This window comes from Aspergillus nomiae (assembly GCF_001204775.2).
Source record: "Aspergillus nomiae NRRL 13137 chromosome Unknown contig00046, whole genome shotgun sequence".
NCBI classification, from domain to species: domain Eukaryota; kingdom Fungi; phylum Ascomycota; class Eurotiomycetes; order Eurotiales; family Aspergillaceae; genus Aspergillus; species Aspergillus nomiae.
In genome coordinates this window covers 92,881-104,323 of record NW_015378101.1, presented here as the reverse complement: position 1 = coordinate 104,323, position 11,443 = coordinate 92,881, and the positions used below count along the sequence as shown (strand labels likewise).

The window sequence follows — 11,443 nt, the reverse complement described above, 5'->3', positions numbered from 1 at the left end:
GCCGGGACAAATCTAATATCTATCCAGGATGGACCTTGAAGGCGAATACAACGGGTTCTTGGTGCAGTGGATCGAACTGCTCGTCTCCACCATCATCATCATCCTCATAGTGGAGGTCATCCGTAGAAGACTTATCCGTCTCGACGATCAACGTGCACGCCGTCATGGACTACAGGATGCTAGGGAGCGTATTGCGTTCAGAATCATCCATGTTTGAATGGCTGAGACACTACTCCTGATCGGCGTTCCGTTGCGAATTGCCCCTGGTTGATATCGTCATTCAGTATGGTAAGTTTGTAGTATATGTCTTCTTGTCGAAATGTTGAGAGGCTGATCAGATTGACAGAGAGGACTGATACATTTCTACCTTTGGGGGGGTAATTGAATGGATTGAATGGATTGAGTGGAAGGGATCCGACAACGGGTCACTGTTTGGCCCCCAAGAAGAAACAAGCAATGCCTCACAATCGAAATGCAAGGTGATTGGGTGTTACATAGTCAAGCCCTGCCAAATGGAATTACCGATACCGCCGCGAATGAAGATCTTCCAATGCATTACTGCAATGGCGATAGCTTCCCCCTCCGATTGGCAAATGCCTCCTGCATGTCGATTCCAGCGTCAGCTCAGCAATCGCTAAGCGCCTTTCTGTCAGAGAATCTGACACTAAATAAATAAATAAATAAATTTGACAGACAACCCCCACACCCCGACCAGTATATCGACTTTCATGCTTTCCCACGCCATAGTACCTATATATCAAAACCCCAAAACAACCCATCATGAATCGCCCTCCACTTTTATATCTCCTCCTCCTCCTGCTAGTCCGATCGGTATACAGCACGGAAACATGCTACTGGCCCGACGGCACGCCCGCAACAGGGGACGTCCCCTGCTCCGACGAGAAATACGCGCTGCTGCCGCTCCGGGAATCTGTGTCTGTCCAATAACCTGTGTCTCAACGTCGCCATCCAACCCTACGTGCTGTCGCGGGGCGCCTGTACAGATCCGAACTGGAACTCGGACAACTGTCCGCAGTTTTGTAGTATGTGATTCTTCATCCCGTCCTGGAACATATGGAGTTGTTTTTGTCTACACACCCAATTTATCGTCGAACATCATCATCATGTCAGATTTCAAAAAGGAGACCCAATGCATACTAACAAAATACAATAGCAAACGTCTCCCGCAGCTCAGGCTCCTCGCTCTTCCCAATAGGACTCAACAGCAACAAGCTAGCCGAATACTGCTGCAACGACCCCGTAAGCAACGGCTCCCAGGTGACCTGTAGTTCTGATTCGGGCAGTCCGTTCTTCGTCCCGGATGCGACCCTCGTGGCGGGGTATGCGGCGCTGGCGAACGTGTCGTCGCTGAGTGCGTCCAGTACCGCGTCGAATAGCACGTCGTCGCCGTCGCCGTCGCCGTCGTCATCGTCGTCCTCGGGCTCGAGCTCGAGGGACGTCGCTATTGGGGCTGGGGTTGGTGTGCCGTTAGGGGTCATTGCTCTGGGGGCGATCGCTTGGGCGCTCTGGGAGAGGAGGGCTAGGACGAAGAGTCTTGCAGCGGGTGGTGGTAGTGGTGTTGGGGCTGGAGGTTGGGCTGGGGGGAATGGGGCTGTTGCTTCGTCCGCGGCTGGAAGTAACTCACTGTATGGGATGCAACAGCGTGAGACGGAGCAATGGAAGAATCCTTCTAATCCTGTGGAGTTGACTACGGTGGGTAGGACGCATGAGTTGGCGTCCTGATTTGTTGCAAGGGGCGTGGATGTTTATAACGTCCATTCATGGTCGTCTCAGGCCAAGAGAAGCTCTTCCCCTCAGTGGATGAATTAGATGTTATATTATGTCATTAAAGATCTAATATGTACTATGATATTGAGTCGCTGGACGAGAGGAAATGCCGGAAGCACAGCGTATTCCCTGACGTAGAACTCGGTTAAGGAGGCTCAGTTGGCCTTGTGGCGCTCATTGATAACCTGTGCGATGTTATCTCTGGTATACCAGGAGCGTGTCGGTGGGTTCCACTGTTCATATGTATGCTCCATAACAGGTGATTCCCAAATCGATTGACCGCCGAGCATCGCAAGGAGGCACCGTGGGTGAGTGTATCTTTTCAAATGAGAAGACGATAGATGCTCCAGTTCCAGGAACTGAACGTCACAAGATGGCCATAAGTGTGTTTCAGAGCCCAAGTGATTACGCCCTTCGTAACGTCATAAAAGAGATCTAAATCGAGAAACCCGTGTACTTTTAGCGGAAAATTCGTCGCCCGCCAATACTGCCTGCCCCCCACGTCACCGATCCCCGAACTCCCAGATTGCCCATACTCAGTCCGGAGAAGCCGACACCGCCTCCCTCTCCATCCCGCTTCCAGCGTCGTAAAGCCTCTCGCAAATGCGACGGAAGTAGTTGTCCCCGGTGGGGATTAGGAGGCATCTTGAATATCCGCTCCCGTGTAGGTTGTGCAGTGCCGTTTACCGACTGCTGCGGACTTGCTACGCCGGATGGGACCGGCGTCCCGGGGGCACGTGTAGACGGGAAAGACGAGGGATTCGAGGACTCTTGTTTCACTAGAGGCAGTCCGCCGGGCCCCGGCGTACCGGGACCTGGAGTGCCAGGAGCCGACGCATTCGCAGCTCGCGCCATTGTCGCGGCCTCTTCAGCCTCAAAAGCAGCTATCGCAGCCTGATCGTGTGCCTCCGCCCATTCAGCCTGCACCGTCCGAGCCTTTTCAATAATCTCTCCTGCAAACACCTTCGTAAACCCGTTGATCGTAGTCACCACACTCGCCGGCACGGACTGTGATAGCGCATGATTCACAATACGCCGCAGGGTCTCTTTCCTCAGCTTCGCTCGTTTAAACAGATCGTACCGCTCGGACTGTAAAGGATTAAAAGCATCGACCAGCAATCTGTACCAACCAGTTAGCAACTTTCATCTAGGACATAGCAAACAATAAATGGCTGGAAGAAAAGACATACGCAAGATTTTTCTTCTCCGCCTCCGTATCCGTAGCGCCTTCCTCTCTTCCCAGCAGTTCCCCTTCATCCTCGAAATCCTCGTCATCATCCCCATCATCTCCGCCTCCGCCGCCCGTCGCACCAGCTCTCACAGACCCCTCCGCATCCACGGACGACCGCATCTCCCCTCTCGCCGCATCCTCCTTCTCGCGCTCCTTCTCCGCTTTACTCTTGCGCCCGCGTTCTTGTTCCGAAAGACACCGTCCGCGCTCGTGCCCCCCAGACTCCCCGTGAAACTGCCCGTCACGCTGCCCGCATCGCTAGCAGCACCATATCCGCGCGAATCCGCGTCGATCGTCGTCGGGAAGGAAGTCTGGCGGAGCGGGTGCATGCGTGGTCGTTTAGGGTTGGTGCCGAGCGGCAGGGAGGCGGAGGATGAGATCGAGGGGCGTTTTAGGGGGTTCGTTGGCGGCGGTGATGACATGGTGAGTTGTTCTCTGTTATTTCGGGGTCTATGTGGGGGTTCCGGGGGTGATGTGTTGGAGCTTCTCGAGATCGCTCACTGGGCGTTGTTGTTGACTTAAAAGTTGAGGTATGTATCGAAGGCTCACTATCAAAGGTCCGATAACTGATTTGACGCCCGTCACGCTAGTCCTCTTTCGGGTAAGGTTGTGTGCCTGGGGTATCCAGTATGTACTACTTCAATACTACCTAAGATCTGTGATGGTTGAATTCAATGCTATCTATTCATTGTTCCACTAGCGGAATGGATGTGAGATTCATCAACTGATTCTAGGTGGTTCAAGTGATAGTTAAGATACTGGAACATTTAGAAAAATATGTTGGGGTTAAATCCTACGTCTGCTTATCGTGAAGCATCAATACCTATATCAATAGATACAGAAGATATCCACCTGCAGAGAGGACCTACTGGGAGAGAGGTGATGGCTACTTCTAAATAGTCGTACTAGAGCTTACATAAATGCGAAGAGCATCGGAAGGGATTGTTGCAGCTACGGAAAAGATCATAGGGACTAGTTTACCCTTGTTCAGGCCATGTTGTTGGCACACCAAATAAATATTGATTAACCGAAAAAAAACCATGCAGGCCATGATACTCAATGAACGTCAGAATAGTAGCTTGAAACAGTAAAAACTCAACAGAACTGGCTCGGTAAAAATCCAACGAAGCAAGAAACAAACATGAGAAGTAAGAGACAGTGGTAACAAAGCAATTTCAATTCCGATGAATCAACAGATCGCACGATGGATGGATTGACCCCCCTTAGATGCGCTCTTCTCCGAGTCGAGGAGCCCCCCCTTTCCAGTCCAGCCGCTCATAGTAGCGGAAGACAAGGTCATAACCATCCAAATCGTGAACGATGCGATCCACCCGACGGTATCCTTCGATGTGCTCCACTTGAGACTTCCGACGGGCTGCCTGCCGTTCGATGTACTTGGCCTCGCCGATGCCGCTCAGCTCGGCATCACTGGGCTTGTTCTCAAACAGAGTCACAGTGAAGCGGCCCGGCTTGAAGATGTTCACCACCTGCTTCACAATACCCGCAGTGGTCTGACCGTTCTGCGAGTGCGGCACGTTGGTCTCGAAGGACGCATAGGAGCAGTGAGGCTCGGGCGTCACATGCACCGTGAAGTAGTGGGTGTTGGCCTTCGGGTCCGGAGACGGGATGACGCCGTTGGCAGAGAAGCCGCAGGGAGTAAACAGGTAGGCGTCAATGCGCGACTCGGGGAACTGCTCCTTGGAATAGACATCCGAAAGGCCGCAAGACTCGGACACGACAGTTCCCAAGGCGTGACCCTCCGTAGTCAGTTCCGGTGGCAGAATGCGGGTTCCATCCGTGTCCTCCAGATCCATGTCTGAGTTGTTGCTGAACACATCGACGTGGTCGCTGTTGTCCTTGTCAAAGTTGCGGTAGCGCTTCTCAGCAACAGCGGTGGCATTGTCAAGATAGAACTGCTTGGCATTCTCTTCATCCAAGTCGGTCATTAGCACCTCAAGCGTCTCATCATTGGCATCATCTCTCTGCGGCAAACCACCTTCCGGAATTTGGAGGAACTTGGTCTCCGTGACCTCCTCATCACCCTTAGGACTGGCCGGGGGCGTGAGCAAGGTGTTGGGTTCGGTCAGATACAGGTACCAATGCTCGCCGTTCATCTTGCCAATCATGTAGCGCTGCCGTTCAAGAAGAGCCTATCCATGGTTCGCACTTCATCCCTCCAGCTGCGGTGGGGACCACGCTGGCGGTCAGGGAACAGGAAGTTCTTGCGGCTGTAGAACACCCGGTACGGGGCAGCGGCAATGCCAGCCCTGCCGGAAGGAGCCGCGGACTTGGGGAAACCGGCGAACAGAGCAGCAATCTCAAGAATGCGGGGCAATCCGGAGAGCAGAGTGGTGGTGCCGCATGTTTTGAGGATAAGCTTGTGAGGCCAGACGAACATGCTGGACTCTGACAGAAGGTACGCATCGACGTCCTCGGACGAGACAATGGAAAGCACCTGGCAATTGACAAGATCCAGCATGTCCTTCCAGACCTCCTCGGGCACGGCCTTTAGGCCGGTAGGTTGAGACGAGCCCAGTTCATTGGCGGACGGGGCAAACCAGACCTCTAGAAGCTTCTCGGGTCCTGTTTCTCATTAGATTCTGCATTGCATGGTCGGAACATGATCGTGCACGACGTACCTTCGAAGGCGTTGGTAGAGTCAAGATCCTGTGTCACCTCGTGGTTGATGGTTAGAGACGGGGTCGCCATAAACGAGGATGGCGACTGCGTATAATTCTTGGGAATTCCAATGTAAACCATCTTGGCTACTTAAGAGATTGAGAGGCGAACTGGTGATAATAGTATGAATTTGAGATGTGCAGTCAAGCGACGCGCTCGATTCGTGGACCGTAGACAAGAAAAGCCTAGGAAGCACTATCTGCTGCCCAGACGAACAGGGGGGGATGTCCGCCTGAGAGAGAAGGCCCTTAACGAGTCGAGTGAACGTGGCACACAGCCAGAAAGGTAGGGTTCAATACAAGCCTTGAAAGGCTGCTAGGGAGGGCGGAAAGAGAGGGACAGGAGGAAAATGCCTCTGGCGAAAGGAATGGTGACTATCAGTCGTAAACCCTCGTACTGGAAGATACCGATACCGGTAAAAGTATCGGGTCTAGCAGACGAGGATATCTGCTTTTCTAGTTTGAAATAAGGGAAGTTGAAGAAGAGTGGGAAGGCGTGAGTCGCGTTATCGGGGCCTAGGTGCCAGTGGGATTAGCATTGCGTCCACCACCAAGACCGTCACCACCAGGGAGAACCTACTTCGCAGGCTTGGACAGGTATCGCAGTAAATCCTTCGGGCTCATAGAAGGCTAAAATGCAATAGAGCTTAGAGCAGCAAGTTGTCGCGAGACGCTACGAGTCTGGACATCTGCAAGTGCTCACTGAGGAATTGCCAGAGATGGAGACTCGGGTTATCAATTGCGCCAGCGAAGAGGAGAGAAGAAGAGCAGAGCACTGGTGTACTCGAAAGACAGAAATTTATGTTGACGTGGGGTCAACAGGCGTGCAGGTTGAATCCTGATATTTATTGCCCTCTTTCTGAATTGCTGTTCGGTGTGTGGGCCCGAGAAAAAGTCGTGGGGCGTAAAGCGACGGGAGTGGTTGACGCTTTTCGGTTTAGTTCCAGGTTGGGTTGGGCTCGTTCGCAGAATCTGAGCGAACGGACGAGACCGAACAGGAGGAGGGTAATGTAGATCTTTTCTTCGAGACACTCGGTGGTCTGAACTACGAAGAGAGCAAGTTCAGTTTTTTCAACTTCCTCGTTGGTTTGGGGTTCAGTGGAGGAAGACGATCGATCGATGCCTGGATCTTGAGGAAGCAGAATACCTGGTCGTGCGACACTTGGTCGTCTTTTTTTTTTGCGTCTTTTTTTTTTTTTTCTTTTCTTCTGGTTTTTTATCCCCTTTCTGACCACCCCCGCGGCTTAGACTCCCAAACCGTGGGCGGTGAAGAGGGCGGGCTGAGTCAGCCGGAAAGTGACGTCGGTCAGGAACGCGGAGAGACCAAAATCCAATCCAGTCACGCCGTCGATGTATCAAAAACTGGCGGACGTGCAGATGGCCATGCAAGGTTCAGCTGCACCCAAACAACCCCTTCAATTAAATGACTCATTATAATAATGGATAGGTACGACAATCCACCCCTGGAGAGAGAGATCCAATGGGAAAATTCTTCTCTGCCCGGACTCAAGAAATCAATAGTTAACAATGTAAGAAAGTCAAATGCTAAATGGTATGTATGATTTGAACATCAAGAAAATCGCTCTCCCCAACGCCGAAACCTCAAATAATCTCTCCATCCCACCGCCAATGTTATGGGCTAAAGGCAGCAAAATAACCCGGAAATGAAGGAAAAAAAAAAAAAAGGGGAAGATGATAACAAAGAGGGGGCTTCAAAATTTACAATTCCAAGATCGCATGCACCAGGTCAACCTCCCCCGCTTCGCTGATCTTGGCTGCGAGAAATTCTCCCACTTTGCCATTTAGGCGCCCGCGTAAATCCTCGGTGACGACGCCATTATGCCCATTGGCAAGTGCCGTGCGTCCCTCGCGCAAAGTGCCGAGGACCCCAAATAGCACGGCGAGCACTTTCTCTGCTTCGGGCCGTCGTGGATTCTCTTCCGCCATGCCGTCTTTCAGTAGGGCTCCGTAGGTCGGTAGGTTAGGCAGGATCAGAACCCGCACGGCCTCCGCTCCCCCAACTGCCTGGAGACCAATGATGGCTCCGTAGTGCGCCCCGAACGGCTTCGAGGGGTCCAGGAACGTCTTCAGGCACGACCGAGCTAACCGTGGCTTGAGCGTGTGTGAGGAGTGGGAGTACTTTTTGGCAATGAGGCCCAGAAGAGATGCGGCCAGCTCACGGAGGGAAAACTGTTCGGACAGGTCCGCATTGCCTCCAAGCTGCCGGCCAATCAGACTGGTCAGGATGGGAGGAACAAGAGATGCAACCTAAGGAATCCACACATTAGAAAGCCCGTACACACGGTAAAAATCGAAAGCAAACTCACATAGGGATCTACGTAGAGCGATTTATTCTGCACTAGAGCCTCCGCCATGCGCATCACCTGGGTCAGGACGAAGATGTCTTTCAGGCCATGGGTGACCTTTTCAGAAATGAATTGCACAAAATACGGCACGAGTTGGTGAAGTCCTGGGTCTTCCCTCAGGCTCGAATAGGCCGACGTTCTGTACTCCTCGCTAGACTCGTCCAGGAAGGCGCTGCAGACCTTTTCGAAGTACAATTGTAGTTCCTTCGATAGCACATGCTTGACCAACGGCTTAACGGCAACATTCCCACTACCGCTCATTGCCGCCAGGGTAGAGTTTGCATTAGGGCCCTTGGACATTAATTCCAGGTTTCTCGAGTCCGCCGAGGTAGGGTTCTGAGGGATCGACGGCTGTACGCCTTCAACGGCCAACCAGTGTGCTAGCGAAAAGTCAGTGAAACATCCACACAGCTCAGCAGAAGATGCCAATACCAGTGAAAGAGATCTCCCTCGGCACCTTCGGCAACGGTGCATTAATCAATTTCTCAAAATCCACCTCCTCATCCTCCACGTAAAATAACGGTTGCCCTGGTCCCAGCGACGCTTCCCCGAACCGCAGAGGTCTTGTGGACTCATATCCATACAACGGCTCCACATCGAGCACGCGCAGAGCTTGCGCTATGTCCTGTGTAGTGAGGAGAGTGCGGCGGCTGTGGCGCATGAACTTGAGGGCTTCTTCAAGCACCTGAGCGATACGATATTCAACGTCGCGGGCGAGGTTCTCGGTTACATCGTTGTTGAGGTTGACGATGCCGACGGACTCGGCCACGTCGCGTATATTATCGGGATTCCACACGGACATTGTGGGTTGTCTGGAGCTGCTGGTCTGACGGATTGATGGTAGGCGCGTGAATGACAAGGCCAGACTCTAATTAATAGAAGTTTGGGAGTCGTCTGCGATTCTAGAGCGTGATCGAATTATCGCATGAACTGAGAAGATTTGGTGAGAGTGAGGGGCATTCTGGTTGGAACCACCAGAAGTACGATTGCCGTGTATAGCACGCGAGCGGTGATCAGCTTGTGGTCCCTGACAGCTTAGGATGAGCTTCGGAGGTATGAAGAAAGCGAGCGGAATTATGGGTCTCGGTGTTACGATGTTCCCCCCACCGCCTACGCTTTCCTCCGTACGAGGTGCTTGTATACTTCAATGACAAAACAATCACCTTCGTTGCTTCTGGACTATTATTAATAATTACTATTCTAATTAACTAAGTGATTCAGAACAAACAGGCTCTTGTGGACATAAACACAAACTTTCCGAGGTATCAAAAATTTCAGACCCAAATCAAGCATCGCAAACCACTCTACGCATTCTTCTTCACCAATTAACCCTACCATTACCATCAAAAGCAGCTGGCTCGGCCAGAACATCAAAGAAACAAAGTCGTTACATCTATTTGGCTTCAGTGGGAGCCACTGTCTCCTGGGTCGTAACAGCCGTGTCAGTCTTGGCCGGCTCTTCGGCAGCTGGCTGCTTGGGTTCCTCCTTGGGGGCCTCCACCAGGTCTTCCTTGGGAGCTTCCTCCTTGGGGGCCTCCGCGGCCGGTTCCTGCTTGGGGGCTTCTAGCTCTGGCTTGGCGTTCTCGGTAGGTTCCGCGGCAGTAGCGGGGGTAGGAGCTGGCTCGTTGTCCTCCTCAAGGGCCACCGTACGGGCGCCCTCGTGCAGAGCAGGAGCGCTTCCGCCGTAGACCTTGGGGAACTGTTCCTTGACGGCAGGCGGGAACTCCCGTGCCAAATTGGCGCCGTTGGAAATAGGGTGGAACTTGCGGGTGGTGTTCTTGCTCAAGAAGACCTTGATGGCCGCGAACATCCAACCCATGATAGAGGGGACATTGACGAAGAACTTCTCTCGGAGCAGCTCTGGATAGGCCGTGGCGAACACGTCAATGGTCTTCTTTGTAGCGGCCTTGACGCTGGGGTTCATGCGCAAGAAGCTGACGTTGAGGTAGTCATGAACCTGGATCATCTGATAAGGATCCTCGCCTTCGTAGTCGATAACCGACGTAGCTTGGTCCATCTTTAAGTCTTTGACGGCAAGCTCCATGAGTGCAACACGCCAGTTGATGAACCTACGTGCCGTCAGAGATGATGTACCCGATTTCACTGGGAGACGTTGACTTACTCATCCACATTTCCAAACGTTGTACTAAGATCCTTGACGCCTCCATAAATGTTCCAGGTAATAATGGTTTCCTTGCCGTCGGCATCCTTGTACGTGCTCAAGTATCCCAATCCGCCAAACTTTTTGGCGCTGTAGCGGCCCTCGACCAATGCTGTGGGATTGGTCTGCTTGCGCCACTGCAACGCCTTGGTGAGCTGATCCTCAGCCAGCTTTACATTTCCCTCGTTAGCACGAAGGAATTTGATCAGAACGTTGACCGTCGGAATATCGCTGGAATCCCTGAGGGGGACACCCCACATTTCATCATGACCACTGTTGGAGAGCACAGTAGGCAGACGCTCAAACAGCTCACTCAAAGCAGGGTTCTTGGCCAGATACTCGGGCTTATTGTCTGCAGGCTTCTCCTCTTCCTGCTGCTCCTGTGCGGGCGCAGGTTCCGCTGGCGCATCCTCCGGGGCCGGGGCCGGGGCTGGAGCTGCGTTTTCCTTCGGAGCTTCTGCGGCAGGTGGGTTGGTGGGTTGCTCAGTTGTAGTGTCGGCGGCGGCGCTCGGACCAGACTCCGTGGGTTGCGTCTGTTCTGCTTGGACCTCTGGAGCTGGGGTTGCGGTTGTTTGGGTTGTGGTCTCGGCAGCTTGGGTAGGAGGCTGGGTTTGAGGGACAGCCGTAGCAGCCTTCTCCTGCTGATCAGCCATCTTGGTGTTTAGGTCGAGGGACGGAAAAGGGGTTGGAATGGATGGGTCAGGAGCTCGGCGGGCGCTGCACTATAGACAACGAAACTGCACAGGAGAGTAATCACAGTGCAGTGGTAAATGCTCGATGAAAGGTGGAGGGAGAGAAAGGGAAAGGAAGGGAAGGTCGAAAAACAACAGACGAAAAAGCAGGCCACCCAGATCACATGCCCCCAAGTCACGGGGGGCAGGAAATTGACAGGAGGGAAAGACAGTAAGACTAAATTTAATCTGGAATTGGTGCTGCGATTTGATTTTATTTGCTTTTTTAATCTAGCAAATGAGCCTTAATCTCACGCGGGAGCTACTATAAATATCCCGAGTTTTAGTAAAGTCGCGAAACCGTTCGGATTACTCACAGATACTTTCTTTTAAGTTAAGGGGGGGAAAAAGAAAATAAAAAAAGAGATACATTCTTGACCAACTTGACACATACTCCTCCCAACCTTCCTCATCCGAATTCTTCTGGCGTCTGGTTGCGATCAATCACATTTCCTCCTTTCCTTGCTAAGAATACAGACGTTCGGATC

At 52.5% G+C, this 11,443-nt stretch overlaps 5 protein-coding genes across 5 annotated transcripts; 1 reads left to right on the top strand and 4 right to left on the bottom strand.

Annotated features, from left to right (window-relative positions):
* Positions 1–28: 28 nt before the first annotated feature.
* On the top strand, positions 29–1,743 carry ANOM_002764 (uncharacterized protein; the record flags this gene model as incomplete). The annotated part of the gene is made up of 2 exons (XM_015548021.1): positions 29–188; positions 1,175–1,743. The coding sequence occupies 2 exons, from the start codon at positions 29–31 to the stop codon at positions 1,741–1,743; spliced, it is 729 nt and encodes a 242-aa protein (XP_015409622.1).
* A 504-nt stretch (positions 1,744–2,247) lies between these two features.
* On the bottom strand, positions 2,248–3,441 carry ANOM_002763 (transcription initiation factor TFIID subunit 11 family protein; the record flags this gene model as incomplete). Its single annotated transcript, XM_015548020.1, has 3 exons — positions 2,248–2,908; positions 2,979–3,180; positions 3,243–3,441. The coding sequence occupies 3 exons, from the start codon at positions 3,439–3,441 to the stop codon at positions 2,248–2,250; spliced, it is 1,062 nt and encodes a 353-aa protein (XP_015409628.1).
* Positions 3,442–4,242: 801 nt separating this feature from the next.
* On the bottom strand, positions 4,243–5,779 carry ANOM_002762 (adenosylmethionine decarboxylase SPE2; the record flags this gene model as incomplete). The annotated part of the gene is made up of 3 exons (XM_015548019.1): positions 4,243–5,133; positions 5,187–5,602; positions 5,659–5,779. 3 exons carry the CDS (start codon positions 5,777–5,779, stop codon positions 4,243–4,245), a joined length of 1,428 nt encoding a protein of 475 aa, XP_015409634.1.
* Positions 5,780–7,378: 1,599 nt separating this feature from the next.
* ANOM_002761 (TATA-binding protein-associated factor TAF6) lies at positions 7,379–8,865 on the bottom strand (the record flags this gene model as incomplete). The annotated part of the gene is made up of 3 exons (XM_015548018.1): positions 7,379–7,965; positions 8,025–8,443; positions 8,496–8,865. The coding sequence occupies 3 exons, from the start codon at positions 8,863–8,865 to the stop codon at positions 7,417–7,419; spliced, it is 1,338 nt and encodes a 445-aa protein (XP_015409627.1). The 3' UTR covers positions 7,379–7,416.
* A 352-nt stretch (positions 8,866–9,217) lies between these two features.
* sfh5 (CRAL/TRIO domain protein) lies at positions 9,218–10,877 on the bottom strand (the record flags this gene model as incomplete). The annotated part of the gene is made up of 2 exons (XM_015548017.1): positions 9,218–10,132; positions 10,186–10,877. 2 exons carry the CDS (start codon positions 10,875–10,877, stop codon positions 9,457–9,459), a joined length of 1,368 nt encoding a protein of 455 aa, XP_015409626.1. The 3' UTR covers positions 9,218–9,456.
* Between the last annotated feature and the right edge of the window lie 566 nt (positions 10,878–11,443).